This window comes from Plecotus auritus (assembly GCF_963455305.1).
Source record: "Plecotus auritus genome assembly, chromosome: 13".
Classification (NCBI taxonomy): domain Eukaryota; kingdom Metazoa; phylum Chordata; class Mammalia; order Chiroptera; family Vespertilionidae; genus Plecotus; species Plecotus auritus.
The window spans coordinates 14,775,181-14,800,610 of NC_137779.1; the positions used below are offsets into that span (position 1 = coordinate 14,775,181).

A 25,430-nucleotide genomic window follows, 5' to 3' on the forward strand; every position below is an offset into this window, starting at 1 on the left:
ATAGGTCGGGCGGCGCACGCCAGGCGTGGTTCCCCCCAAGCCGCTGGGCACGATGGTTGGCTCCTGACGCGAGGTCACCCACGCACGACGCGCGGAAGAAGCTCTCGCTGCGACCGCGGAGTCGACCGACGGTCGCGGCGGTGGACGGAGGGCGGTGGTCCCGTGGTGCAGGGTGGTGGGCGCCTCTGGAGGGCTTTGGGAGGGCAGCCGGGACCCCTGCGGACCAAGAAAGGCCGTTCCTCGCCTCGGCCGAGCACCTCCTGCTCTTGCCCTGACCGAGCCGAGCGCCGGGACCATGTCGGCCTACCACAAAAGTTACAACCCCTTCGACGACGACGCGGAGGATGAGGGCGCCCCGCCGACACCGTGGAAGGACGTCCGCGACCTCTCCGTCGGGCCCAGCGCGCCTGGGGACCGGCAGCAGTACCTGCGGCAGGAGGTGATGCGTAGGGCCGAGGCCACGGCCGCCAGCACCAGCAGGTCCCTGTCGCTCGTGTATGAATCCGAGAAGATCGGGGTCGCCTCTTCCGAGGTGAGCCTGGAGCAGGGCTGGGGCTGGACCCGCCAGTCTGCATTGTCATAAGGGGTCAAGAAATGTTTTGTTCACGACCTTTGGGCAATTCTCGAATTGCCTAGAATAGGTTCTTGTTCTTTAGTGACTTGATGATTTGTAATAATTTGTTAACTTTGTAAAGAGATGTGCATCTTGAGTACTTGAAAGAGGCAGTTTGCCCCCAGGAATCTTCCTTAGCCATTAGACTGCTTACTTGGTTCTTTTTTTCTGCTCCTGGTTCAAACGTACACTCCACACTGTCCAGGTAAGTAAAAAAGTCTGAACAGCCGAGCCTGGGTTAGGGAAATGGAGGGTCTGTTTCTTTTACATAATTTTCTGGTCAGAAGTCTGGCCCAAGGGCTTCAGCCATTCCTCGCCCAGAGACCCAGAATGAGTGAGGACTGTGTGCCTTCTGGTGTCTGAAGCATAAAAGCAAATGGGCCTTGAGTTTTTTCCCATCAGTGACCACTTCTCCACCTGGCCAGTAGAGGTGGTGAGGTCTTGTCTGCCTGGACACCGGCTGAGTGAGCCAAAGCAGGAGTGTGGGCAGTTGTAGAGCCTTATCTTTACTTCTCAAATCCAAACCAAGATCTAAATAGCGTGTGTGGCTGGGCCAGTCCATTGTTCCAACTCACATTTGTCAGAGTAGAACCTTATGTGAGGATGGTTCTTTTTTTTTTTTTTTTTTTTAAAGAATAGTTGATTGATTTTTAGGGAGGGAGGGAGAGAGAGAGAGAGAAACATTGGTGCCAGAGGAAAGCACACCCTGCACCGGGGATGGAGCCCACAACCCGGTCATGTGCCCTGACCAGGAATCAAACTGGCAACATTTTGGTGTACTGGTGGATGCCCTACCAACGAAGCCACACCGGCCAGGGCAGGATTGTTCTTTCTTAGCCACCACATTCCTCCTCTGCCTATTAATGAAATGGTTTTGTGTGGGCATATTTTCTTTAAGTTTTAAAAAAATTATTGTAAAAATTCTTTAAGTTTGTAAAAAAAATTAGTAGATTATTGATATGTCAGCTAAGAATAATTCATCTTAGGCATATGTAGCTTTGAACTGTAATGCTAGAAACGAAATGCATTGTATTCCTCCATGGTCCCCTTGTAACTTTTTTCCCTGCCAAAATTCATTCTGACCTGATCACTTACGGTCTTGGGCAGTTTGAGGTATATTGATTAACTTCTCAAATAGTCATCTTCATTTCCCCCATCGCCCCTTTCTTGGATGATTCCCCTCCCCTACTTGGCTCACCTTCCTATCTTTGGCCTTGTTGAGGAAGTTTAGCTTGTGGTTCTTACATGTCATATCTACTGGATTCCTATTTTTGAGTCTAAATGGGAAGTGTTGACTCAGATTTGGGAAGATTGCTGAGGTCTTAGGGCCCTGGTGGAGCGGTCACTTGATTGAGTGTCCCAGGCCCAAGGAATCCAACTAAAAACTGTTTGAAGAGGCATATATGTAAACAGTGGAAACAAATGAAGGAGGAAACTAGAATGATACAGTCTCAGGTATCATAACAGCAGATAAGCTTGAATCTGGTTTTTATGGCTAAGGTTTAGACAAGAGGGGTGAGGAGGAAGACGGATATTCCCAGGGAAAAAGGAGTAATGTAGAGGCACTGGCCTGGAACCCGGAGCTCCTAGGCTCCCGGGCAGGGAAGTGATGCACATGAGTACAAGGTAAGAGCCTGGAGGAGGCAACGAAGGAACCTTTTGTGTTCTAGAGGGAAGGGTTGTTCTCATAACTCAAGAGAGCCAAAAACATAGATGATATGAGTTGTTTTGTAAGGATTATGTTGACACATACCCCATGCTGCCTTCAGAGGCCCTTCTCTCTATACAGTGGGGACTGTGAGAGCAAACACAGAGTGGCACCTCAGGCATGTGAGGCTTAGCCTAGGCCAGTGGTCGGCAAACTGCGGCTCGCGAGCCGCGGTTTGCCGCTCTGTTGACTAATGAGTTTGCTGACCACTGGCCTAGGCCAAGCTGGTGTTGCTCTAAGAGGTACAGTATAATCAGTTACAGGCTCTCTCATTAGCATGGTTGCTTGTTGAATTTTTCTAAGTCCTCAATTATCAGAGGCAGGAATGGTCAGCACCCCTGCCCCACCCTACTTCATACTCTCCAAACTGTCTTTGAATGATTCTCATCTCTCATTCCACTCAGAGTGGCAGTGGTGGGTGGGATAGGTGAGCTCTTCCTGCCACACAATACACAGTATAGTTCCCAGCAGACCCAAGTCACCTTCTCACCTCCCAGCTTAGAGACAGGTGCCTGCCAGATACCCAGCATTGTGAAACAAGCCAAAACATGACAGATTTTTATGGAGGATAAGAGTTTACAAATAATGCTGGGTTGGGAAGGTCATAATTAAGCCCCAGCTTGGCAAAAGTAGGAAAATTACTTAGTCAAGTCACCTTTAGCAAAGGAGAGCTGCTAAAGATGGGTTTGTTTCTCACAAAGACTAACCACAGGTCAAGATTGCCAAAGGACAGAGGAGAAGTAGGCAGGACAGAGCAGATCACACTAGGCTGGCCTGGTAAACACAGTCCAGAACCATAGGGAGACTTGTGGGCCACCGGCAGTTGGACATCCCTCTCACAATCCAGGACTGCTGGCTCCTAACCACTCGCCTGCCTGATTGCCCCTAACCACTCTGCCTGCCAACCTGATAGCCCCATAACTGCTCCCCTGCTGGCCTGATTGACACCTAACCGCTCCCCTGCCAGCCTGATCACCCCCAACTGCCCTCCTCTGCAGGCCTGGTCCCCCCCTCAACTGCCCTTCCCTGCAGGCCTGGTCGCCCCCAATTGCCCTCCCCTGCAGGCCTGGTCGCCCCCAACTGCCCTCCTCTGCTGACCCGATCGCCCCCAACTGCCCTCCCCTGCTGGCCTGATCGCCCCCAACTGCCCTCCCCTGCAGGCCTGGTCCCCCCCCAACTGCCCTCCCCTGCCGGCCTGGTCCCCTGCCGGCTATCTTGTGATGACATGGGGTCGGCCATCTTGTGATGATGTGGGGGCGCCATCTTGTGACGATGTGGGGCGTCCATCGTGTGACACGAGGGCATGAGGGTCAATTTGCATATTACCTCTTTATTGTATAGGATTAGCGGGTGCTCCATGACAATGTATAATGTGCTGCTCTTTTTTTAAGGCTAGACCAGCGGTCGCCAACCTGTGTGTGGTCCACGGACTGAGGTCCAAAAGGTTGATGATTGCTGGTTTACAGAAACCTTTGGAACAGCAGTCACCAACCAGTGGTCTATGAGGTCCGAAAAGTTGGCGACCACTGGGCTATTCCATATTCCATTGAATGGTAGCTTCTGTTTATTTAACCAGTGCCCTAATGAGCATTTGAGTCATTTGCACCTTTGGGTGAGCCTGTTTGTGTCCTGTTTGAACTCTGTTTTTGTCCACCCTTTTACCACCCTGGCTGACGAGCCTGCCCAGGGCACTTCACATCCCCTCTGGCAGTGAGCTGAGTATGCTCCAAAGACATTTTGTGAGGCCTGGATCTGAGTTCAGGGCAATCCAGCAACAAACAGATCCAGGCCTGAACAGCTGGAGAAGTAACATCAGTGGGAAGTGAGTGGTATTCAGTAGGATTTGAACATGATGCACTCAATTCAGCAGCCCTGACCAAAATGTCCTAAACACTGTATTGTGCAGGGGCCGCAGTTGCCCTCTCAGTGTCTTTCCAGCACTCAACAGTCATCGAAGCCACATTGAACATTGAGTTCAAAGAGGTGGGCAAGAGGAGAACACCCTCCTAGCCCAGGAACAGAGGCCATCGCAGCCATCTTTTCAGGGCGTCTCCATAACTTAGGGTTTGCCCGCATTCTCTGGGAAACTGGCCTTGGAGCAGAACCTTCCCCACTCCAAATGAGGGGCTATGCTGACCAGAGTCTCCCCTCCAAGGCAACCTGTGGTGGTTCTAATATGGCCGTAGTTCTTAGCACTACCCTGTCTTGACACAAAAGCTGATGGAGAGGGAAGACATCTGCTAGGTTAACTAATTCCCCCGTAGGTTTCTAAATGTTAGCTATGGAGGAGGAACAGTCTCTTGCTCAACTATATACGCCCACACTTCTCAACACAGTGTCCTTTATTTTATTAGGTGTTCCCCTAATAGTTGCCAGGTGAATAAATGACCTGGGGAAGGGTAGGAAAAGGAAGAGGGGGGCAGAAGAGGTTTGATCAGAAGTGGAGGAGAGATTGATGGAAAGAATGAGTTGATCTGTGTGGCTCTGAATGAAATCCTCCTAATGGCTAGAAAATGCCTCCTTAAGCATTTCAGGCTTTTTACCAGGTATAAGGGACTCTGATAGAGAAATTGTCATTGGACCACATCTTCACCAATGTTACTATTTTACTGATTTTTCATAAACTGTCAGTGATTGACTTTGACTGGAAAATTTGGGGATTCCAGACAAACTTGCTGGCTCCTTTTGAGGATGAGTTGTTACCATTCAGGTAGGTCAGACATCCCACCAGAGATGTGGCATTGCCATATCTGCTGCTCCTTCCTAAAATGTCACTGATGGCTGCCATGTTGTCCTGAGGGACTTTGCTCTGCTGCCAGGTAATGTGCTGCAGAAGCTGAGGGGCTGTCTGCTCTCCATCCTTCCACCTCTGAGTTGGTAGTTCTGAAAGTGGGAAGTGCTTTTGGAGATACTATTTAAAGGTCCCCAAAACCACCCTCAGGTTCAATAATTCCTTAAGACTAACAGCAAAACTATTATACTTATGGTTATGGTTTATTACAGTAAAAGGATACAGATTAAATTCTCAAAGAAAAAAGGCTCATAGGGCAGAGTCCAGGAGAGACCAGGTGTGAACTTCTTCTAGCTGTTATCTCCCAATGGAGTCATGTGGACAACACATACTTCTCCCAGCAATGAATGTACAACACACACAGAATATTGCCAACCAAAGAAGCTCACCCAAACCTAGGGGTCCAGAGATTTTATTGGGGGTTAGTCATGTCTACATGGATGCCTGCATGGCTGCCTGGCTAACTGGCTGGCTGGCCTAAGTGTCCAACACCTCCAGAAGTCAAGCGTGTTGGCCCAAGGCCCTCATCATAAATCACATTGTTCACATACACTGTCTGGCCTGACCTAAGGACTCGGGAAAACAAAGACACTTATTGGGGTAATTCAAGGGCAAGAGGGCAGACAAGGCCTTTCTTTGGGATGTGCATGATGTGGACAATCTAGGTCTGCTGCATTAGTACTTGGGCCCCGGGTCTGCCTGCACACATGCAGTGAGAGGCACCAGCATTACCGCCTTTGCCCTTGGTTGTTTTTTTATGCAACCTAAGATTCAGGTTATGATTTTGAATCATTTCATGCTATCGCTATGAGACATGCTATGAGACTCAAATCGCCCTAACCGGTTTGGCTCAGTGGATAGGCCTGCGGACTCAAGGGTCCCAGGTTCGATTCCAGTCAAGGGCATGTACCTTGGTTGCAGGCACATACCCGGTGGGGAGTGTGCAGGAGGCAGCTGATTGATGTTTCTCTCTCATCAATGTTTCTGGCTCTCTATCCCTCTCCCTTCCTTTCTGTAAAAAATCAATAAAATATATTTTAAAAAAAAGAGAGACTCAAATGCTGCGGCACTGAGACAGAGCCTGGATTTGCACATAGTCCACACATGCTCATGCATCCCTGCCAGTGCTTATCTGTGTGTGCTCTTTGGAAGAGGAGCTGCATAATCAAGATAAATTTCAAGTTTCTAGATTCAGCTTTTTTGCTCCAAATTGACATCTGCCTACTTACCTTTTTTTTTCATTTCAATAAATCTTTATTGTTCAGATTATTACAATTGTTCCTCTTTTTCACCCCCATAGCTCCCATCCACCCAGTTCCCACCCCACCCTCTGCTCTTACCTCCCCCACTGTCCTCATCCATAGGTGTACAATTTTTGTCCAGTCTCTTCCCACACCCCTCACACTCCTTTCCCTCCAAGAATTGTCATTCCACTCCCTTTCTATGCCCCTGATTCTATTATATTCACCAGATTATTCTGTTCGTCAGATTTTTTATTCACTTGATTTTTAGATTCACTTGTTGATAGATACCTATTTGTTGTTCATAATTTTTATCTTTACCTTTTTCTTCTTCCTCTTCTTAAAGAATACCTTTCAGCATTTCATATAATACCTTTCAGCATTTCATATAATACTCGTTTGGTGTTGATGAACTCCTTTAGCTTTTTCTTATCTGTGAAGCTCTTTATCTGCCCTTCAATTCTGAATGATAGCTTTACTGGGTAGAGTAATCTTGGTTGTAGGTTCTTGCTATTCATCACTTTGAATATTTCTTGCCACTCCCGTCTGGCCTGCATAGTTTCTGTTGAGAAATCAGCTGACAATCATATGGGTGCTCCCTTGTAGGTAACTAACTGCTTTTCTCTTGCTGCTTTTAATATTCTCTCTTTGTCTTTTGCTCTTGGCATTTTAATTATGATGTGTCTTGGTGTGGTCCTCTTTGGATTCCTTTTGTTTGGGGTTCTCTGTGCTTCCTGGACTTGTAAGTCTATTTCTTTCACCAGGTGGGGGAATTTTTCTGTCATTATTTCTTCAAATAGGTTTTCAGTATGTTGCTCTCTCTCTTCTTCTGGCACCCCCATAATTCAGATGTTGGTACACTTGAAGTTGTCCCAGAGGCTCCTTACACTATCTTCATATTTTTGGATTCTTTTTGCTTTTTGCTTTTCTGGTTGGGTGTTTTTTGCTTCTTGGTATTTAAAATCTTTGGACTTGATTCTTGCGATCCTCTAGTCTGCTGTTGGATCTCTGTATATTATTTTTTATTTCAGTCAGTGTATGCTTAATTTCTAGTTGGTCCTTTTTCAAATCCTAGAGGGTCTCACTAAATTTATTGGCCTTTTCTAGAAAATTCTTGAAAAACCTTATAACCGTGGTTTTGAACTCTATATCCAGTCGTTTGCTTTCCTCCATTTCTTTCATTTGTGACCTGTTTCTTTGTCTCCGCATTTTGGCTGCTTCCCTGAGTTGACAGAGTGGCTTTGTGTGCTAGGTGTCCTATAGGGCCCAGTGGCTCAGCCTCCCCAGTTACCTGAGGTGGACACTCTTGGTGCACCCCTTTGTGGGCTGTGTGTACAGTCTTGCTGTAGTTTTAAGCCTTGATTGTTGTTGGTATCACTGGGAGGAATTGACCTCCAGGCCAACTGGCAGTGAGGATCAGCTATGTCTACAATTGGGGAACTTCTGTGCTGGAAACACCCTTATGAGGCAAGACTTGCTTCAGTGGGGCTTTGGTGCTCACTGCCTCTGCCCCCTGAGTGTGTCCCTTATGGATCTGAGGAGTTGTAATCTGGATGGTCCTACTCTGATCCCTGGGTACACTGGCTCTTGGATCTCCAAGGAGGTGCTAATTTAGCCTCTACCTGAGGCCACCCAGCAGGAGCTATGGAGAGATCTGCAGATTCCTCTTCTTTGTTTGGGTTTTGGAGGTGCCCAGATGAGGCCCAGCTGTGAAGCAATGCAAGCTGCTGCAGGGCCTTGGGCCTTGTTTTGGATGTTCTGGGTCTCACTGACTCAGCTGCAGTTTGTTAGGTAAGTTTAGTTTTCAAAGGACCAGGCCATTCATATGCAAAATCCTCTGCAAACAGCTTGGATGGGGCAGAGTCTCAGGGCAGAGCAAGCAGCAATGGCTTCCGTCAGCCCTGCCCTAAGAGGCCCCTGGGTCTCAGTGTCCCTTGGTAATTGCTGCAAACACCTCTAAAGAAAGCCGCCCTCGAGTTCTGCCCGCTGCCAGACAGTCCAGTTTCTCCCCGTATGAGTCTGGGTCCCTAGAGTCTCGCCCGGAACTGGAGTTCAGAACAGTCGGGAGCTTGTGTCTCCCTCCGGCTTGAAAAAGACAGCCCCGTCCTCAGTTGCCAGCCCTCTCCGCGCACGCCTTCGTACCTCTGCCTTTACTTCCGCAGCTCCTCTGAGTCTCAGTGTGCTTTTCTCTTTCCTTCTAGTTGTAGAATTTCCACTCAGCCAGCCTTCCTGTGGTTCTGGATGATGTCCATTTTGTCTTTTAGTTGTAGTTTTGAAGTTGTTGTGCGAGGCAGCAGTTCAGGTGTTTACCTATGCTGCCATCTTGGTTTCTGTCCCCTACTTATCATTTGATACCTGAGTTTAATTACAAGCTCAATATGAGAAACAATATTTTGACACCTTTCCCTTGGAAACTCGGAGCATGACTCAGTTAGGGAAGATGACGAGGTCCATCTGATATTATGTGATGCCTTGGCTGTGAATTGGGGTTGGGGTCTGGTGGCGACTGCTGCCCTGTGAAGGCCATAGCTCTGCCCCATCAATTGAACCCTTCTGAGTCCTGTCCGGCATCCCCACCTGTTCCCTATCATGCTCACCACATACAGTTCCTCTTCCTCTCTCAGTTCCCCCAGTGGCCCTGCTGCTCCAGGCCGCTGCACCAGCTACTCCCTCTTGCCCCGCCTGGCCCTCTGACTCCCTAACTTCTCAGCTTTCAGTTTCTCACCCCATTGGGGAACCTCACTGACCCCACCCTCTTAAACCATGTGAGGAGTCCCTGTCAGAGGCTTTTCCTGGCAGAGCCTTGATCACGTGTATATCAAGCCTTTTCTGTTTCCCCCATAAGACTAAGCTCAGTGAAGCAAAGATCTAGCTGCCTTCCTTGGACTCTCAGCACAGCATTTTTATCAACAAATGAAAAATCATTTAACTTCCCTCGTATTGTCCTCTGCTAGACTGTCAGCTCCATTAGGGCAGAGATTTGGGGTATTCACCCCTGAGTCACATGCACCTGGATTAGTGCCTGGCAGAGAGAGTGCTTGATAATAAGTGTTGGTGGGTACCTTGCAGTGCCTCTGTCATTGTGTGTGGGTTTTCAAAGAGCACTCTGCCAGCCATGATTCCCTAGAGTCTTCATATCCTCACATGACTCTTAGACATACTTCATCGGGCAGGTATCATCTCACATTGGGCAGTGTACACCCTCACAGGGTCTTCAGCTGTCTTTCTGCTTCCCCTTGTTCTATCAGGGATCTCTGTGTTTGACAAAAAGCCACAAGCCAAAGAGCAATTGAGATTCTCCTATCTGTGCTGTCCCTTAGCATTGTATCTCCAATCAGATTTTTTCTTCGACCATCTTCTTTTCCAGTTTAACTTTAGAAAACTCCTTTTGGGGCTCAAGGAAGAGGGGGAATCACCTGAAATGCTAACACCTGAGCTAAGAGCTTTGTGAGTGTGCCCTTTACACTGAGGGCACTTTGTAGAGTTCACAATCACCCTCGTCTCTTAGGTGACTTCCCATTCTCACAGGAACCAATAGAGAAGCCCTGACATGACCCTCTTCTGAAGGATGGGAGCATGCCTTGGGATGGGAGCATTTGCGGCCTGCCTTCGTAATGGCTGGGGTGCAGGGCCTGTCTGGCCTATCTTTTCTATCCTGGCACTCTTGGTATTTGTTCTGCCAAGCCCTCATCCTCGTTGATTAGAACTAGGTCACAGATACACAGAAACCAGTCCTTTCCTCTGCCTTGAAGGAGGATTTTAGTACAAGTTCCTCATCTGCTGGCTTCTTGACCAGCAGATCACCTGCAGTAAACTCCAGCTTCCAGCTCACGGAACCTTCCAGAGACCAAAGCGGCATTCACTTCCTGGCCTTCCAGCCTCACAGCAGGACCAGCCACCCCTACATATTTCTCTGCGCTTCTATCATAACATCTAAATAAGATGTTTGGTTTCCTTACTGAGTCAGCACAGTGATGTAGACTCTGAGAGTTTGAAAGACTGTGTCACTTGTAAACAAACCAAAAAAAATCTCACTATGAATTGAAGAAGGTTTTCTTTGTCAAGTGCTTATTACTGCTGTGACTCTCCAAATTGAGGTGGACAGGCCAAGGTGGGAGGGTAAGTAAGTTATAAGATGAGCTGAACTGTGATGGGAGAGTTCACTGTCAGGGAAGCCAGAGCCCTGGCCACCATTCCCACCCCCGGCTGCCCTAAGTGCCTCTTCAGCTTCATTTCAAAAACATATAATGCCATCGCCTTTGGTTTTTCCCAGGAACTCGTCCGTCAGCGAGGAGTCTTAGAACGCACAGAGAAGATGGTGGACAAAATGGATCAAGATTTGAAGATCAGTCAGAAGCACATTAACAGCATTAAGAGTGTGTTTGGGGGATTTGTCAATTACTTCAAATCGAAACCAGCAGAGATTACACCTGAACAGAATGGCACCCTCACCCCCCAGCCCAACAGCAGGTGAGTGGGTCTTTAGCTGTCCTGATGTGAAGTAGCAGAAAGTGGGTTTTAGTGCAAAGAGCCAAGACTCTCAGGCCACTTCTAGTGCCTTAAAGAGATCCAAGAACCTTGTAAGTTTCTCATGGGGAGGAATTCCTCTTCAAACAATTTAAAACAAGCAGGACAGCCGAAACCGGTTTGGCTCAGTGGATAGAGCGTCGGCCTGCGGACTGAAAGGTCCCGGGTTCGATTCCGGTCAAGGGCATGTACCTTGGTTGCGGGCACATCCTCAGTGGGAGGTGTGCAGGAGGCAGCTGATCGATGTTTCTCTCTCATCGATGTTTCTAGCTCTCTATCCCTCTCCCTTCCTCTCTGTGAAATATCAATAAAATATATTTAAAAAAATAAAAATAAAACAAGCAGGACAAGCCACTCCTACATATTTCTCCAGCACTCCCAGTTACCTTCTCTTGATTGATACCCAGTCTGCAAATACAGCATCAGTAAATGGATCTCCAGTAAAATTACTGCTCCAGTAGCTGTGACCCCAATAGTTTGAAAGAGAGAATATTCACTTCAGAAAGCTTAATCAGTAGAAATGTGACTCGACCAAATTTTTGCTTTAAAAAGTCTTTATAGCCCTAGCCAGTTTGGCTCAGTAGATAGAGCGTCGCCCTGCAGACTGAAAGGTCCCAGGTTCGATTCTGGTCAAGGGCATGTACCTTGGTTGCAGGCACATCCCCAGTAGGGGGTGTACAGGAGGCAGCTGATCGATGTTTCTCATCGATGTTTCTAACTCTCTATCCCTCTCCCTTCCTCTCTGTAAAAAAATCAATAAAATATATTTTAAAAAAATAATAAATTTTAAAAAAAGGTCTTTATAGTGAACTTTTCCATATTTAATCCAAGTTGCCAATTGATTTTCATTTTAAAATTAGAGATTATTCTCAAAATTTTGGGCTAAAGTATAATGAAATCATGCACGTGATTTTGACAGGCATTTAAATCACATATTTAAAAAAATAAAAATCACCCTACCTGGTTTGGCTCAGTGGATAGAGTGTCAGCCTGCAGACTGAAAGGTCCCAGGTTCGAGTCCAGTCAAAGGCACATACCCAGGTTACAGGCTCAACCCCCAGGAGGGGACATGCAGGAAGCAACTGATCAATGATTCTCTCTTATCATTGATATTTCTCCCTCTCTTTCCCTTCCTCTCTGAAATCAATAAAAATACCTTGAAAAAAAAAAGAATTGAGTTTCTGTTAAAATAGATTAGTATTATTCATATCTCAAGTCAGTGTCTGTTTTTATTACAAAACAATCGTATATAATAAAAGGGTAATATGCAAATTGACCCTAACAGTGGAACAACTGGTCACTAAGATGCGCACTGACCACCAGGGGGCAGACGCTTAACGTATGAGCTGCCCCCTGGTGGTCAGTCTGCTCCCACAGGGGGAGCTCCACTCAGCCACAAGCCTGGCTGATGGCTGCAAGTGCAGCGGCGGTGGTGGGAGCCTCTCCCACATCCTCCGCAGCGCTAAGGATGTCCGACTGTGACTTAGGCCCGCTCCCCGTCTGTGGGACATCCCTTGAGGGCTCCCAGGATGCCAGAGGGATGTCTGACTGCCAACTTAGGCCCGATCCCCTGGGGAGTGGGCCTCAGCAGGTGGACATCCCCCGAGGGGTCCCAGAATGTAAGAGGGTGCAGGCTGGGCTGAGGGACCCCTCCTCCCCCCGAGTGCACAAATTTTCATGCACCAGGCCTCTATCTATATAAAAGCCTAACCGGCCAGTAGCTATGACGCACACTGACCACCAGGGGGGCAGATGCTCAACACAGGTGACTTGGCAGCTGCGGTTCTGGGGTGCGTTATAACCAGAGAGGAGGGAGCCTGATTTCAGGGTGCGTTATAATCTGGGACCCCTCGGGGGATGTTGGAGAGCCAGTTTCGGCCCGATCCCCACATGCCAGGCCAAGGGACCCCACCTGTGCATGAATCCGTGCACCAGGCCTCTAGTGTAGCCATATTACAGAAAATCTGCATCTTATTTGCCATACACAAAAAACTTAAAATGAAGGTTTTCTCATGGCAGTGATTTCAGAGTTGTATTGTATCAGAGTACTCTTGGTTTGTAGCCTGCTTCCATTAACCCATAAAAATGTTTGGTGTAATATTACACAGGTTTCATAACTCTCTGTGTGGTGGCCAGGTGGGCTCAGAAGCCACACACACATCTCCCACATACACCCAGCCTGGCAACACATGGGGCTCACTGTCATGTTTGGAGAAACCAGCTGTGTGTTGTAGACCTTCAGTCACTGCTGCTGAGTAATGAAAACCTCAGATTTCAGAAGGTCCTGCTCTATTCTACACATCAGTAGAGCACTGGGGCCTGCAAAACCATTAGCCTGACAGAGTCTGGCCAGGTTTCTGGGGTACATGGGAGAGTAAGAGGACTTTTATTTGCATGATTCAGGTAGAAGGAAGGCCAAAATGGAGGATAACTGGATTTCAGCTTGGCTGATGAAGTGTCAAGGCTATTGGTCAGCAGAGGTGGAGAAGCGCAGACTGTGTCAGAGGCCCAGCTTTGGAGACACGTGCCACACCTGTTCGGGGTTCAGTTGGATGCAAGCTGAGTTGCCAAGAGAAGTCCCTGCTTACAGCTGGAGTTAGGCTTTGCAGGCTAGGAAGCAAAATCAAAGATATTTTGTAGAGACTTACATAATGAGAAAATAAATTTTTAGTGGTAAGAGTCAATTAATTGAGGGAAATAATAATTGAGTACAATTTTTGTGTAATACAGGTCTATTAATGGAAAACTGAAATTCTTAATTAAGGTTCAATATTAGTGTTCCCTGTCATTTAAGTGATTGCCAATGGACAACTGTAAAGGCCATTCTCTGCTTGTGGTCGTAAAAAATAGGTGGCAGGCCAGATATGGCCTGAGGGTCAAAGTTTGCTGAGTCCCAGTCTAAAGTACCCGGTTGGTTTTTTCTTTTTTTTTTTTTTTTTAAATATATTTTATTGATTTTTTACAGAGAGGAAGGAAGAGGGATAGATAGTCAGAAACATCGATGAGAGAGAAACATCGATCAGCTGCCTCTTGCACACCTCCTACTGGGGATGTGCCCGCAACCAAGTTACATGCCCTTGACCGGAATCGAACCTGGGACCCTTCAGTCCGCAGGCCGACGCTCTATCCACTGAGCCAAACCGGTTTTGGCCCGGTTGGTTTTTTCATATGTTCCTCTTCCACCTGGGACTAGAATCCTTGTTTCCCTGGGGGAGGGCCACCTAACCAGATGCTTCGCTTCTAAAGCAGGTGTCTTGGAAGCTTGCTACATGGCCAGCGGGGCTCCCAAGCCGAGTTGATGGAATTCCTGCTTTGGTCAGAGGAAACATTTGATTTTCTCACACAGGCATTACTTGGAAAGACTGTACTATCATAACTGTTTTTCTTTTCTAAAAGTTTCCCTTTTATCTTAACTTTTATCAAAAGATTGAAAGAAGCTATAAATACAAGTAAAGAACAGGAGGCACAGTACCAGGCCAGCCACCCAAACCTCAGGAAGCTGAATGACTCAGGTTAGTGGGGACCTGTGCTTCCTCCCACTCTTGTATTCTGTGGGGAGACCTCTGGATTTGGTGTTGGGACCTGATGGATGGGGGCGGGGGAGCAGGGACTTTCAGCTGCTGTCATCCCACATGCTGGATGACAGGTGTTAGGGACCCAGCGTCACTCTCAGGGAGCTGGAGGTGTGCATTACTTTGGAGGGTGGAATGATGAAGTGGGAGCCTGTGTCCCATTGAAAATGAGCCTGAGTTCTGACAGTGAAAAGCCAATGGCAAGCTGCCCTGCGGGTGCTGGACCTGCCGGCACCACAGACAGGGCTGCCGTGCTGCACCTGTGACACCAGGGCACAGAGGAAGTGGCTATTTCTACACTCAGTGCTCAGAATAGTGGGCACTAAGAATGGTTTGTAGCCTGACATTCCTGGCACGCCCGGCTGGCTGGCATTTGGGGTCCATGTGCGCAGTCATCGGACCTGTGCTCAGTCTTACACTTGGGAACCGCGGGCAGAACCCTCAGCACTGCTTTTCCTTTTCCTCTGGACCACAAGGCTATTTGGTGGGGTGGGTGCACATGCACATGGCAAACGCAGTGGGGCTGACTGGCACAGGGGGGAGCTCCTTCCTGGAAGGTTCATAGGGCTGGGCAGGTGTATGCTCCCTGTGGCCCTGGGTGGGCGGTCGGGAGCCACCTGGCACATGAGCACCCACACTAGAGACCCTGAGATTAGCAGAGCACTTTAGGGAGCAGGAGGGGCTTGGTCAGTTAGGGGTGGGGTGGGGGTGCCAGAGGTTCACTCCCAGCATTTGCTTGTCCATGAGTTGGGAGTTGGGCCCCATGTGGATCCCCTCAGTGGGCCGATGGTAATTGCAAATGATTGTCCTAGCCAGGGCACTTGGGAGAGGGGGGCTGTAACCCTACTGGGGTGGCAGGTATAACCCACTGTAAACAAAAAAAGAAAAAAAAATTAAAATAAAAAGAAAAGCCAACTGTAAGAAAACCCCTATGGTTAGTGGAATAATGGCTCCCTAAAGATGTCCAGCCAAAACCGGTTTGGCTCAGTGGATAGAGCGTCGGCCTGCGGACTGAAGGGTCCCAGGTTCGATTCCGGTCAAGGGCATGTACCTTGGTTGCGGGCACATCCCCAGTAGGAGGTGTGCAGGAGGCAGCTGATCGATGTTTCTCTCTCATCGATGTTTCTAACTCTCTATCCCTCTTCCTTCCTCTCTGTAAAAAATCAATAAAATATATTTAAAAAAAAAAAAAAAAAAAAGATGTCCAATCCTAATCCCTGACCCTGTATGAACACTGTGTTATATGGCAAAAGGGGAAATATGGTTGCAGAGGGAATTATAGTTGCTAATCAGCTGGCTTGAAGTGGGGAGATTATCCTGGATTATCTAGTTGGGCCCAGTGTAATCACAAAGGTCGTTTCTAAGTGGAAAGGGGGGCAGAAGAGGAGTGTCATAATGGGAGACTGGAGATGCAAAATTGAGCTCTTCAATATGCTGCTGGCTTTGAAGACGGAGGAATGGGCCATTACTAAGGAATGCAGGTGACCTCTAGAAGCTGGAAAAGGCTAGGAATTGGATTCTGCCCAAGATCCTCCAGCAGGAACACAACCCTGTTGACACCTTGATCTTAGCCCAGTGAGACCCGTGTTGGACTTCAGACCTGCAGAACTGAAGGATAAGTTTGTTTGTTATAGCAGCAGTTGGAGACTAAAATAGCCCCCAAGCTTGAGTGAGGAGAGAAGCAGCAGCATGGAAAAGGTGTGCAAGATAGAATGTTCTGTGTGAAATCATCCTGTTGATATCAAATGACAGGCCCAGAAACATCCCTTACCCAAAAAGGAATTTAGGCCTTCTTGGGGCTTCTGTAGACCCCTAGAAAGCAAGGCACAATGGAAGGCTCCAGAAACCAGCTGCTTTCTGTGCTACCTTCAAGGAAAGTAGAACATACCCTGGAAGCACCAGAATCCACTACTGTCATGGTTGGCACAGCTAAGGAGAGGCCTGATGAAGGAAGAGCCAAGGGTCAGGAAAGACTGAGATCCATGCAGTTCAGTCTGGAAAGGCAAAAATCATGGGACAAAATGAAAGAAAACTAAACTAAATCTGGAAAAAAATTGAGCTCTTCATGGTGGAGCAGGGGCCCTACAACCAAAATACATGATTTTAAGGAATTAAAGGAAGTTGCTATTTGGTATGTTTTAAGAGACTTAAAAAAAAAAAAAAGAAAATGACATTGTATGTGTAGAATGGCTTTAATATTGTTCAGTATTTCTAGGGGCAAATGTATGGTACATTATTTATCATTTCTTTTTTTCCTTATTTTGTTTGAATTGAAAAGAAGTAGAAATAAATTTCAAAAAGAAAAAAAAATGCCCATTATCCCTTTCTATAACCTAACAATTTTCATTTTTAAACCTTGTCCTTTACACTGTGTCCCTGAGCATGTGCGGTTGTGCATTGTGGCAGTTCCACTGCCATCTTATTACTTGAATGTATCTGTGTCTTCTGAGCTTGTGTGCCTGTGTCTGACCAGGTCACCTGTAGCTTGAGGGTCTTTGATCTCTGAAGGGCTGCCCTGAGGAAGCATTTCTCCCTCCCCCAGGGCTCCTGCCCCTTCATATTATCCCTTCACACACTCATCTCTTCGATTGGTTTCTGGTTCATTAACCTTATTCCATCCACCCATTTTGGAGATTAAGATTAATCTAGTGAAGCAACATTTCTAGAGACATCAGTTAAAAGTTCTCCTGGTGTTTCTTTCTAAACTCAGACTCCATCCCTGAAGGGGCCATTTCTGCTGTGAGTACCGAGGCTTACCCGAAGAACCCACACCTTCGAGCCTATCACCAGAAGATTGACAACAATCTAGGTAAGACTGAAAGTTGCACTAGCCTCCACAGATCCCTTACTCGAGGTCCTTCTCTTCCAGGCAGCTCAGCCAAACCAGCCAGTGCACAAGTAGGCACCCAAGTTCTCAGGACTAAAACCTCGTGCCTGCCTCTCCCTGATCACATTGTCAGATCCACTACAAGTTGTCTCCATCTCACCCCTCATTCTCTAGAATCTGTTCACTTCTTTTCATTCTCAACTCTTGTCTGGATTATGACATCAGCAGGGACCAGGAGTCCCTGAGAGGCCACACAGTGCAGCCTGAACCCTGCTTACTTCATTCTTGCCACCTGGCATGCGGAGCCCCATGTTCTCCCCTGCAAACCAGGCTCAGGAACAGAACCTGCCTCTCAAGACTGGGTAGGGGGTACATGAGCAACACCATCAAGCACTTAGGAAACTGCCTGTCCTGGTAAGAGCAAGCACTCACGTGGCCCTTATAGCACATTGGCCACGCAGCTGCGTTCCTTACTGTCCAGGTCTCTTACACTGGCCTCTGGTCCCTGCCTGCCTCTCCACACTCCTGCCCTCATCACTTTGAGTTCTTTATTTGCCCACAGCTGCCATCTGCGTGGAGTGTCCTTCTTCCCACTCTGCAGGCTGGCTCCTTCTCATGCTCTCAGCCTTGCTTTAATGTGGCCGCCTCTTGTCTATCAGAGCACCCTATTGTTTCCACTACAGTGGCTTATCTGATGTCATCCTGATCAGACTATAAATTCCCGAGAACACAGGAATATTTCAGTTTGTCACCACTTTGCATCCAGGACCTAGGAGGCAAGCACTCAATGATTATTTTTTGAATGAAGGGAGCAAAGTCAGTCATTTGAAGTTCAAATGGAGGAGTGTTGTGGGTGCAAACAATAGGGGTTGACTCTGTGAGCGAGTTTCATGTGATTATTCAAGGTGGTGTTTCAGACAGTGTTGCCTCCTCTGACCTTTGCTGCATGAACAGGAATCTCCCCCCTGGCTGTCCCAGCTGCTGATAAGCTTCTTAAGGTCTTGGGAGACCTCACAGGTTTCTCTCTAAAACCAATTAAAAAAAAAAATTACAAAATAAACTCAGGAAGCATAGGGCTGAAGACTATCCTTTTTTCATTGATCCTGCTTAGATTTGTGGTGCCAGTGCCAAAATTTGTGGATTCTGACCTTTTTTCACTTGTGTTTTATCTGTAATTTAGCAGTTAAAAGGCTTACAAAGCACCTCCTCTTTTCTCTTTCCTCTGGCTCTTTCCTGCCCTGTTGTTCTTAGTAAAAGGGCAGAAAGCAGCTCTGGGCATGCCCATTCCTACTCCCCATGTGCAGGTGCACGTGTGTGTGTGTGCACACATGCGCGCGCGCACACACTCACACAAAATCATTAAACCTAGGAAAGAGGCTTCATGGTTCACCCCAGATAATCAAGTCAAGACTCAATTCTAGTGCTCACTTCAGCAGCACATATACTAAAATTGAACGATACAGAGAAGATTAGCATGCCCCTGCGCAAGGATGACATACAAATTTGTGAAGCGTTCCATATTTTTAAAAGAAAAAAAAAAGACTTATTTTTAAAGTTGACACAGTGTTATCAGGGAACCCCAGAATCCCTGTTAGGCCTCTTCCCCCCAACTTATCCTCAGTTCTCTTTAACTCATCTGTACCAAGTAAGCCTTTCACGTACTCCTAAGACTGGCCACAAGTTTATAGACATTATCCCTCTTGAAAACAAATGTGAGATTGATTTTACAACTTTTTAGGACAGAAGGAAAAGATTTATTACCAATAGTGGACCAACCTAATGAGGGAAATAGAATGAGCTCGGAAAGGGGTCTCGTTGTGGCCAAGTGCTCCCGGGGGCCTTTCTCTCACAGGGGGCTCACCTCAGATGTGGTCAGGGTCCTGGGCAGGCAAGAGCTCACCTAAGGAGCAGGGTCAGAGTTTACACTCAGGCCCAGTGAAATTAGCCTGGATTTCCTCTCATGCTACACTTCCCCTGGGTGGAAGTGGGACTCTTGTTGTGTTTCAACTTGAATTTCAACAATAATGATGTAACCTGCACAAGAGTTGAACCTTTGCCAAAAGCAGTGTACTCCACAGTTACCTGGGGCTCAGCCAGCTGGCATCTCTGAAGGAACCCAGCAAGCACCTCAGCACTTCATTCCTTTTGAGCCTTGTGGATACAGAGACTCCCGTTGCACAGGGATTCCCAGGTTTATCTCTCAGACATGTTTCCAAACTGGGATCCTCATATTTTTCACTCTGGATCTGTGCTGGAACTAGCTTTAGGGCGCTAGAGATGGAAGGAAAGAAAGCAGGCACTATCCACTGACATGGAGTTCTTGCCCCTGAAGAGCAAGCCAGTGGGTCTGGTTGTTAAGAACCAGTGTACCTCTCCCAGATAGTCACCATGGGGTCTAGGAACGGCACTTGTTTCCAGGCCCTTCTGTGCTCTTTTCTGTGGGTGCTAATTGATCTTGCAATTGGCAGCAATTTTCTAGAAGGTTCAGAGGTTGCTGAAAAAATACATAGGTCTAGATGAACTTTATAAAACACTGAAAGGACAAACACCATTATATTAACAGTGGTTATCTTTGGTGGGTAGTGTGGGAAAGAGTGGATTTTACATTAAGAACATACTACTTTCTATTGAGTAAACAGATTTTCTTTTCACTTGCACATATTTTGGAAAATGTAACCAGAGCACTGGAGGTTAGCCTGTTATGTGAGGAAGAGGACTTTGTAATCTAAATGTCATTGAACAGCCCAGGCGGCATAGCTCAGTGGCTGAGTACCGACCTATGAACCAGGAGGTCACCGTTCGATTCCCAGTCAGGGCACATGCTCAGGTTGTGGGCTCGATCCCCAGTGTGGGGCATCTAAAAGGCAGCTGATTGATGTTTCTCTCTCATCATTGATGTTTCTCTCTCTCCCTCTCAAAAAAATTAAGTAAATGTCACTGAACACCTGGGAGGGAACAAAAAAGCAGTTCCCGATGCCATCACTGTTTGCTTAGGCCTGCATGTCCTTTCCTTTCCCACAGATGAGCTGTCCACAGGACTGGGCCGGCTGAAGGACATAGCCTTGGGGATGCAGACGGAAATTGAGGAGCAAGATGACATTATTGGCCGCCTCACAACCAAAGTGGACAAGTTAGATGTCAATATAAAAAGCACAGAAAAAAAAGTTCGACAACTTTAAAGACAATGAAGGATTTCCACTCCATGACGATGAAAACATTTGAAAGATCTTCTTTTAAGTTCCCAAGAAATTTCATATATTATTTTAGTATGTAATTTAACATGTGTTTGCAAATGTTATAATCGAGTGGGTCTTAAGAGATTTTGTTACGCGGAAGTGTGTGTCCCACTTTTTCTGAGAGCCAACACTTCGCTCACTTCTTTGAACTGAATGTTTAGACTTTTAGTCTGAGCACAGTCTCCTTGCCTTGAATATCGTGGGCCTTTGATTAATATCATGCTGGAATGAGAAGGAAAAACTGCATTTCTTACTTTAATGAGCATATGGAAAGATGTGGGCGGAATTTTAATCCCTGTGTGTGGTATATCATTCCTAGGCCTTACCATGAGAGTCAGAGTGCTAAGGGACCCTGTGAGCCCGTTGTTTATGTGGGAGGATCCTTCCTTCCCAATACCTTTATTTAGCAGCCCTGCTCTCTGTGACGCCTGGAAATACGCAGGGAATTGGATAGTCCTTCTTCCCGATTGCCCTCATCTCTGACATACTTTTCCTGATTAGGGGCAGATTCTCCACTGGCTCAAGGCTGTGCCTTGTGCCTGGCTGACCAACTGGAGGCACTATGTAGTTGGTGGGAATGGAGCATCACACAGACATGGCCAAGCAGTGGTCTTCCTTCACTGAGCCCTCCACTCCTCTGGGGCTCTCCCTGACCAGCCCAAGTATGGCAGTGGTCACTCAGTGCCTGGGTCTCTTGACCCATCCAGGGTTCCCACTCACTCTCCTTGCATGTCTTACAAGGTGACTTGACTCAGCGCTTGGTTCTCTGCTGCCAGTTTCAGGACTGGAACTCCACAAATGATGCTGACTTTGTATAGAAGGATTTGGCTAAAAGAGAAAACCCTGCATTATCATTTTGAACTGGTCCAGCTTGTTCTTCATTTTACAAAAAGAATCACTTAAAAGCACTAATTACAATTGATTTCTATAATTAAATGGATTCTTTTTGTGTTGGTACTCCAGCAAAATAATTGAAGCCACAAGGCACTTTGTGTTTTTAAAAAACAAATTAATTAAAATATTTTGAAGATGTTAAACTGCTCAAAGGGACTGATTTTAATAAGGCAGTTTAGGTCAATTTTTAAATAACAGTGCCTTTCAACTTGAAACATGGCACTGGCTAAGTGACCTTCACCACTTCCATTTTGTAGCCTATAAACAAAGTCCCTTAAAGCAAAGGAAACTTCTTCAGAGTGCTGCAGCACTGCATCAGTATTTATATAACAATTTATTTGTTAAAGGTCCATCCCATAATGCATGACCTTCCTAAGATTGCTGACAGCCTCCATCAGTAGATATTTACTGTCAAGTTGCAGCCATCTCAGGGAGTATGATCCATGTCATGAATATCCCAGGACATGAGGATGTGATTAAAAGTAATTAAGTTAGACATTTATCAGATGAACTCATTATGATTATTCATAACTGGTAAAAGAAAAAATTTTAAACATGTACTCAGCCCAAACTAAACAAGTTCACAGGGCTTTCAGCAAAAAGGCTGCTAAAAAACATGAGGCCAGTCTACAGAGCAGCTAGGAATTACATTTCCACTGTCATTCTAATTGTTTCTGAATTTTTCCTCGCTTAACACCTTCCTCCATGTAATAATTGTTTCTCCTTGTTATGAGGCATAGAGTCATGGAGATCAGTCATTATACCTCAGACCTAAGCTTTTTATTTTCAAATAAAGGCCATCTTACTGCCAAACATTCTCTTTTGCAACCTTCCATATGCCTAATGGGATTAGTGATTTAACTGACTTGAAGCAAAGTAGCACCTTATTTTATGTACCTTCCCTGTCTTTCTTTGATTGATGAAGCTAATCACCTCACCCCACATTTTTAACGCAAGCATATGGAAGGAGAGTTGTTCTCACTTTCATAGACGTTTGTCTTCCTCTGACATACTTGTTTTTGTTCAGATCCCTTAATTCTAAGGCCTTTGCCAAGGGACTGTTTCTAAGCTATGTGCTGATCGCTTCTCGGCCTTTTGGCTAAGATCAAGTGTAGTATCTAAGCTATGTGCTGGCCAGCAGCTTCTGTCTGCTGGGTCTTTACCCCTTTTCCCACGCCCCCAAAGGACCTGTTGCTGATTCTACCTTATAAAGCAAAGTTGTGTTTCAGAGAACAAAGGGAGACCTAAGGAGTCTCTAGAATCTTTGCACATGATGGTGGTGATCAAAAAGAAAACATCTACCCTCTAAAGCAGCGGTCACCAACCTTTCAGACCTCATGGACCACCATTGGTCCGCGGACCACCAGTTGGCGACCACTGCTCTAGAGACACTCAGAGGTGCCCAGGCTGGGGTTGGGTGTTGGGGGCTTTGGTACAACAACAAGACCAGTGAACTCATCCTTGCTAGATGGGGCCCATAAGACATTTTTATTTCCACTTTTGAGCTGAAAACAAACTGTGCCTTCAAAAAAGTGGCTTTTCTAACTTTAGGTTGGTTATATGTTAAATGTGCTACTCACTTTAAAAAAGTGCATTCTCCAGAAGCAACTATTTCTAATATGTAGTGATTTGTAACTTAGCAGTGGGGTTGTCATTTTTGCATTCTGTAGGAAAAGAGGCCTGAATTTAACTTAGCTGGCAAGAAATACAGAAGTGTGTTTTAATTTCTCTTAACTTCTTTTTATGAGTATGTAATTTTAAGTGCACACTACACCGATTTAGTAAAAAGCTTATAGTTTGTCTACATAGACCTTGTCTGCAGAATTTTTAAAGTTAGCAATGTTGTTGAGCATTTTCAGCTCTGATGGATGAAATGTCTTATGTACAGAATCATGATCTAATCATTAAAAGTGCTCATGGGAAGGTGGGCTTTTTCTTCAGAGTCTGTATCAGAACGGCTCTTATGCTCCATGCCTTCAACTTAACAATGACCATATTCCATAAAATAAAATGTGAAATTTTTAAATCAACTTTGCTCTCCTACACAGTCATTTTCAAATAGTTGATAAAGGGGAATCCTCTTTGTTGAGTCATCTTGCATATGGCCTTCCCTGCCACATTTAGCTCCCTGCCACATTCAGCCTATAAAAAAGCTTCCTTCTTGAAACCTTCATCTCATCTGGCAGAGTGCTCTTCTGATCTGTCTCCTACCTCCTTGCCCATCTGCAGAACTGTCTAGATCAGGGCTCAGCAAACTATAAAGGGCCCCAGAATGTAAATGTTTAGGCTCACAGACCAAACTATCTGTCCCAACTACTCCACGATCATAGCACAAAAGCAGCCAAAGACAATACAGTAAGTGACTATGGCTCTGGCCGGTGTGCTCAGTGGTTAGAGCGTTGGCTCATGAACCAAAGGGTCACAGGTTTGATTCCCAGTCAAGGGCACATACCTGGGTTGCAGGTTCAATCCCCCGTGGGGACCATGCAGGAGGCAGCCAATCAATGAGTCTCATCATTGATGTTTCTATCTCTCCTCCCTTCCTCTCTGAAATCAATAAAGAGATCTTTTTTTATAACACACACAAAAAAGCACAAGTGCTGTAAATGGAACTGCCTGGCTTACACCATACACATTTCTGCAGTCTTTATGGAATCTGCACCCAAAGAAGATTTCCTTTGTTCCAATTAATAGTTCTTTTTTTGTTGTTGCTTTTTGTTTTTTTAATCCTCACCCGAGGATATTTTTCCATTGATTTTTTAAAGAGTGTGGAAAAGAGAAAGAAGGACAGAGAGAAACTAACACATCGATTGGTTGCCTCCTGCATGAGCCCTGACCAGGGCCTGGGCCGGGGAGGAGTCTGCAACCAAGGTACGTGCCCCTGACTGGGGGAATTGAACCTGGGACCCTTCCATCTACAGGCCGATCCTCTATCCACTGAGCCAAACTTAGGTCTCCTTTTTTTATGGCTGGGAAATATTCCATTGTATACACATTACATTTTCTCCCTGGCTCGGGCCCTGGTCGGGGCTAGTGCAGGAGGCAACCAGTCAATGTGTCTCTCTCACATTGATGTTTCTCTCTCTGTTTCTCTTTCCCTCTCTCTTCCACTCTCTCTAAAAATCAATGAAAAAATATCCTCAGGTGAGGATTAACAAAAAAAGAAAAGAAACATCAATGATGAGAGAGAATCATTGATAGGCTGCCTCCTGCACAACCCCCTACTGGGGATCTAGCCCACAACCCGGGCATATGCCTTGACCAGGAATCGAACTGTGACCTGGTTCATAGGTCGATGCTCAACCACTGAGCCACGCTGGCTGGGCAGGCCTTCTTTTTTAAAATTCTAGTAATTTAGAGTTTTAGTCCACAGTTGCTTGAACGTCTACCCAGAAGTTCTTCTTCCTGAAGCCAAACCCACAGTCTTGTTTGGTCTAACTCAGGCCTGGGGGGCCCCACTCCTACTAGCATTTGCTTTAGGAATGGGCATGTAACCCAATGGGGTGGGGATAGGAAGAGGCATCTCATAAGGTTTCTGGAGGAAGTGCTCTTTGTTCTTAAAAGGGGACACGAAGTGCTCTGACTGGCGTGGCTCAGTTGCTTGGGCTTTGTCGAGTGCACTAAAAGGTTGCTGGTTTAATTACGAGTCAGGGCTCTCTAAAAATTAATGGAAAAATATCCTCAGGTGAGGATTTTTTAAAAAGAGAGAAAAGAAGGAAATTCTGCCATATCAACTTAGATGGCTCGATCCCCAGTGGAGGACATGCGGAAGGCAGTGATCAATGTTTCACTCTCACATCCTGAGCTGCCTTATAAGACTTCGTATTATGGGAAATGACAAATGCCCTTACTGCTTAAACTAATTAGAGTCAGTGTTACTAATTATTGCCGCAGAAAGTTTGCCTGGTTAGGATGGTTATACGGTGAATCCCTGGTGAGTAAACTTTGGTAAGATCACTGAGTCACTCTAGTATTACAGGTATAGACGGATCTGATGGCCTAATCCAAGGAGGGCCTCTGA

At 46.4% G+C, this 25,430-nt stretch overlaps 2 protein-coding genes across 2 annotated transcripts in view; both read left to right on the plus strand.

The window, feature by feature from the left end:
• The window catches only part of LOC308238408 (coiled-coil domain-containing protein 74B-like), a 508,084-nt gene that overhangs the window by 324,617 nt on the left and 158,037 nt on the right, over window positions 1-25,430 (plus strand). The window lies entirely within an intron of this gene.
• SNAP29 (synaptosome associated protein 29) lies at window positions 59-23,439 on the plus strand. Its single transcript, XM_080650265.1, has 5 exons — window positions 59-532; window positions 10,627-10,823; window positions 14,307-14,392; window positions 17,163-17,261; window positions 20,301-23,439. The coding sequence occupies exons 1-5, from the start codon at window positions 296-298 to the stop codon at window positions 20,456-20,458; spliced, it is 777 nt and encodes a 258-aa protein (XP_080506391.1). The 5' UTR covers window positions 59-295; the 3' UTR covers window positions 20,459-23,439.

Coding starts and splice junctions, on each gene's coding strand:
- SNAP29 (XM_080650265.1), top strand. CDS start 296: ATGTCGGCCTACCACAAAAGTTACAACCCCTTCGACGACGACGCGGAG. Junction 14,393..17,162: donor CAGGAAGCTGAATGACTCAG/GTTAGTGGGGAC, acceptor TTCTAAACTCAG/ACTCCATCCCTGAAGGGGCC. Junction 17,262..20,300: donor GAAGATTGACAACAATCTAG/GTAAGACTGAAA, acceptor CCTTTCCCACAG/ATGAGCTGTCCACAGGACTG.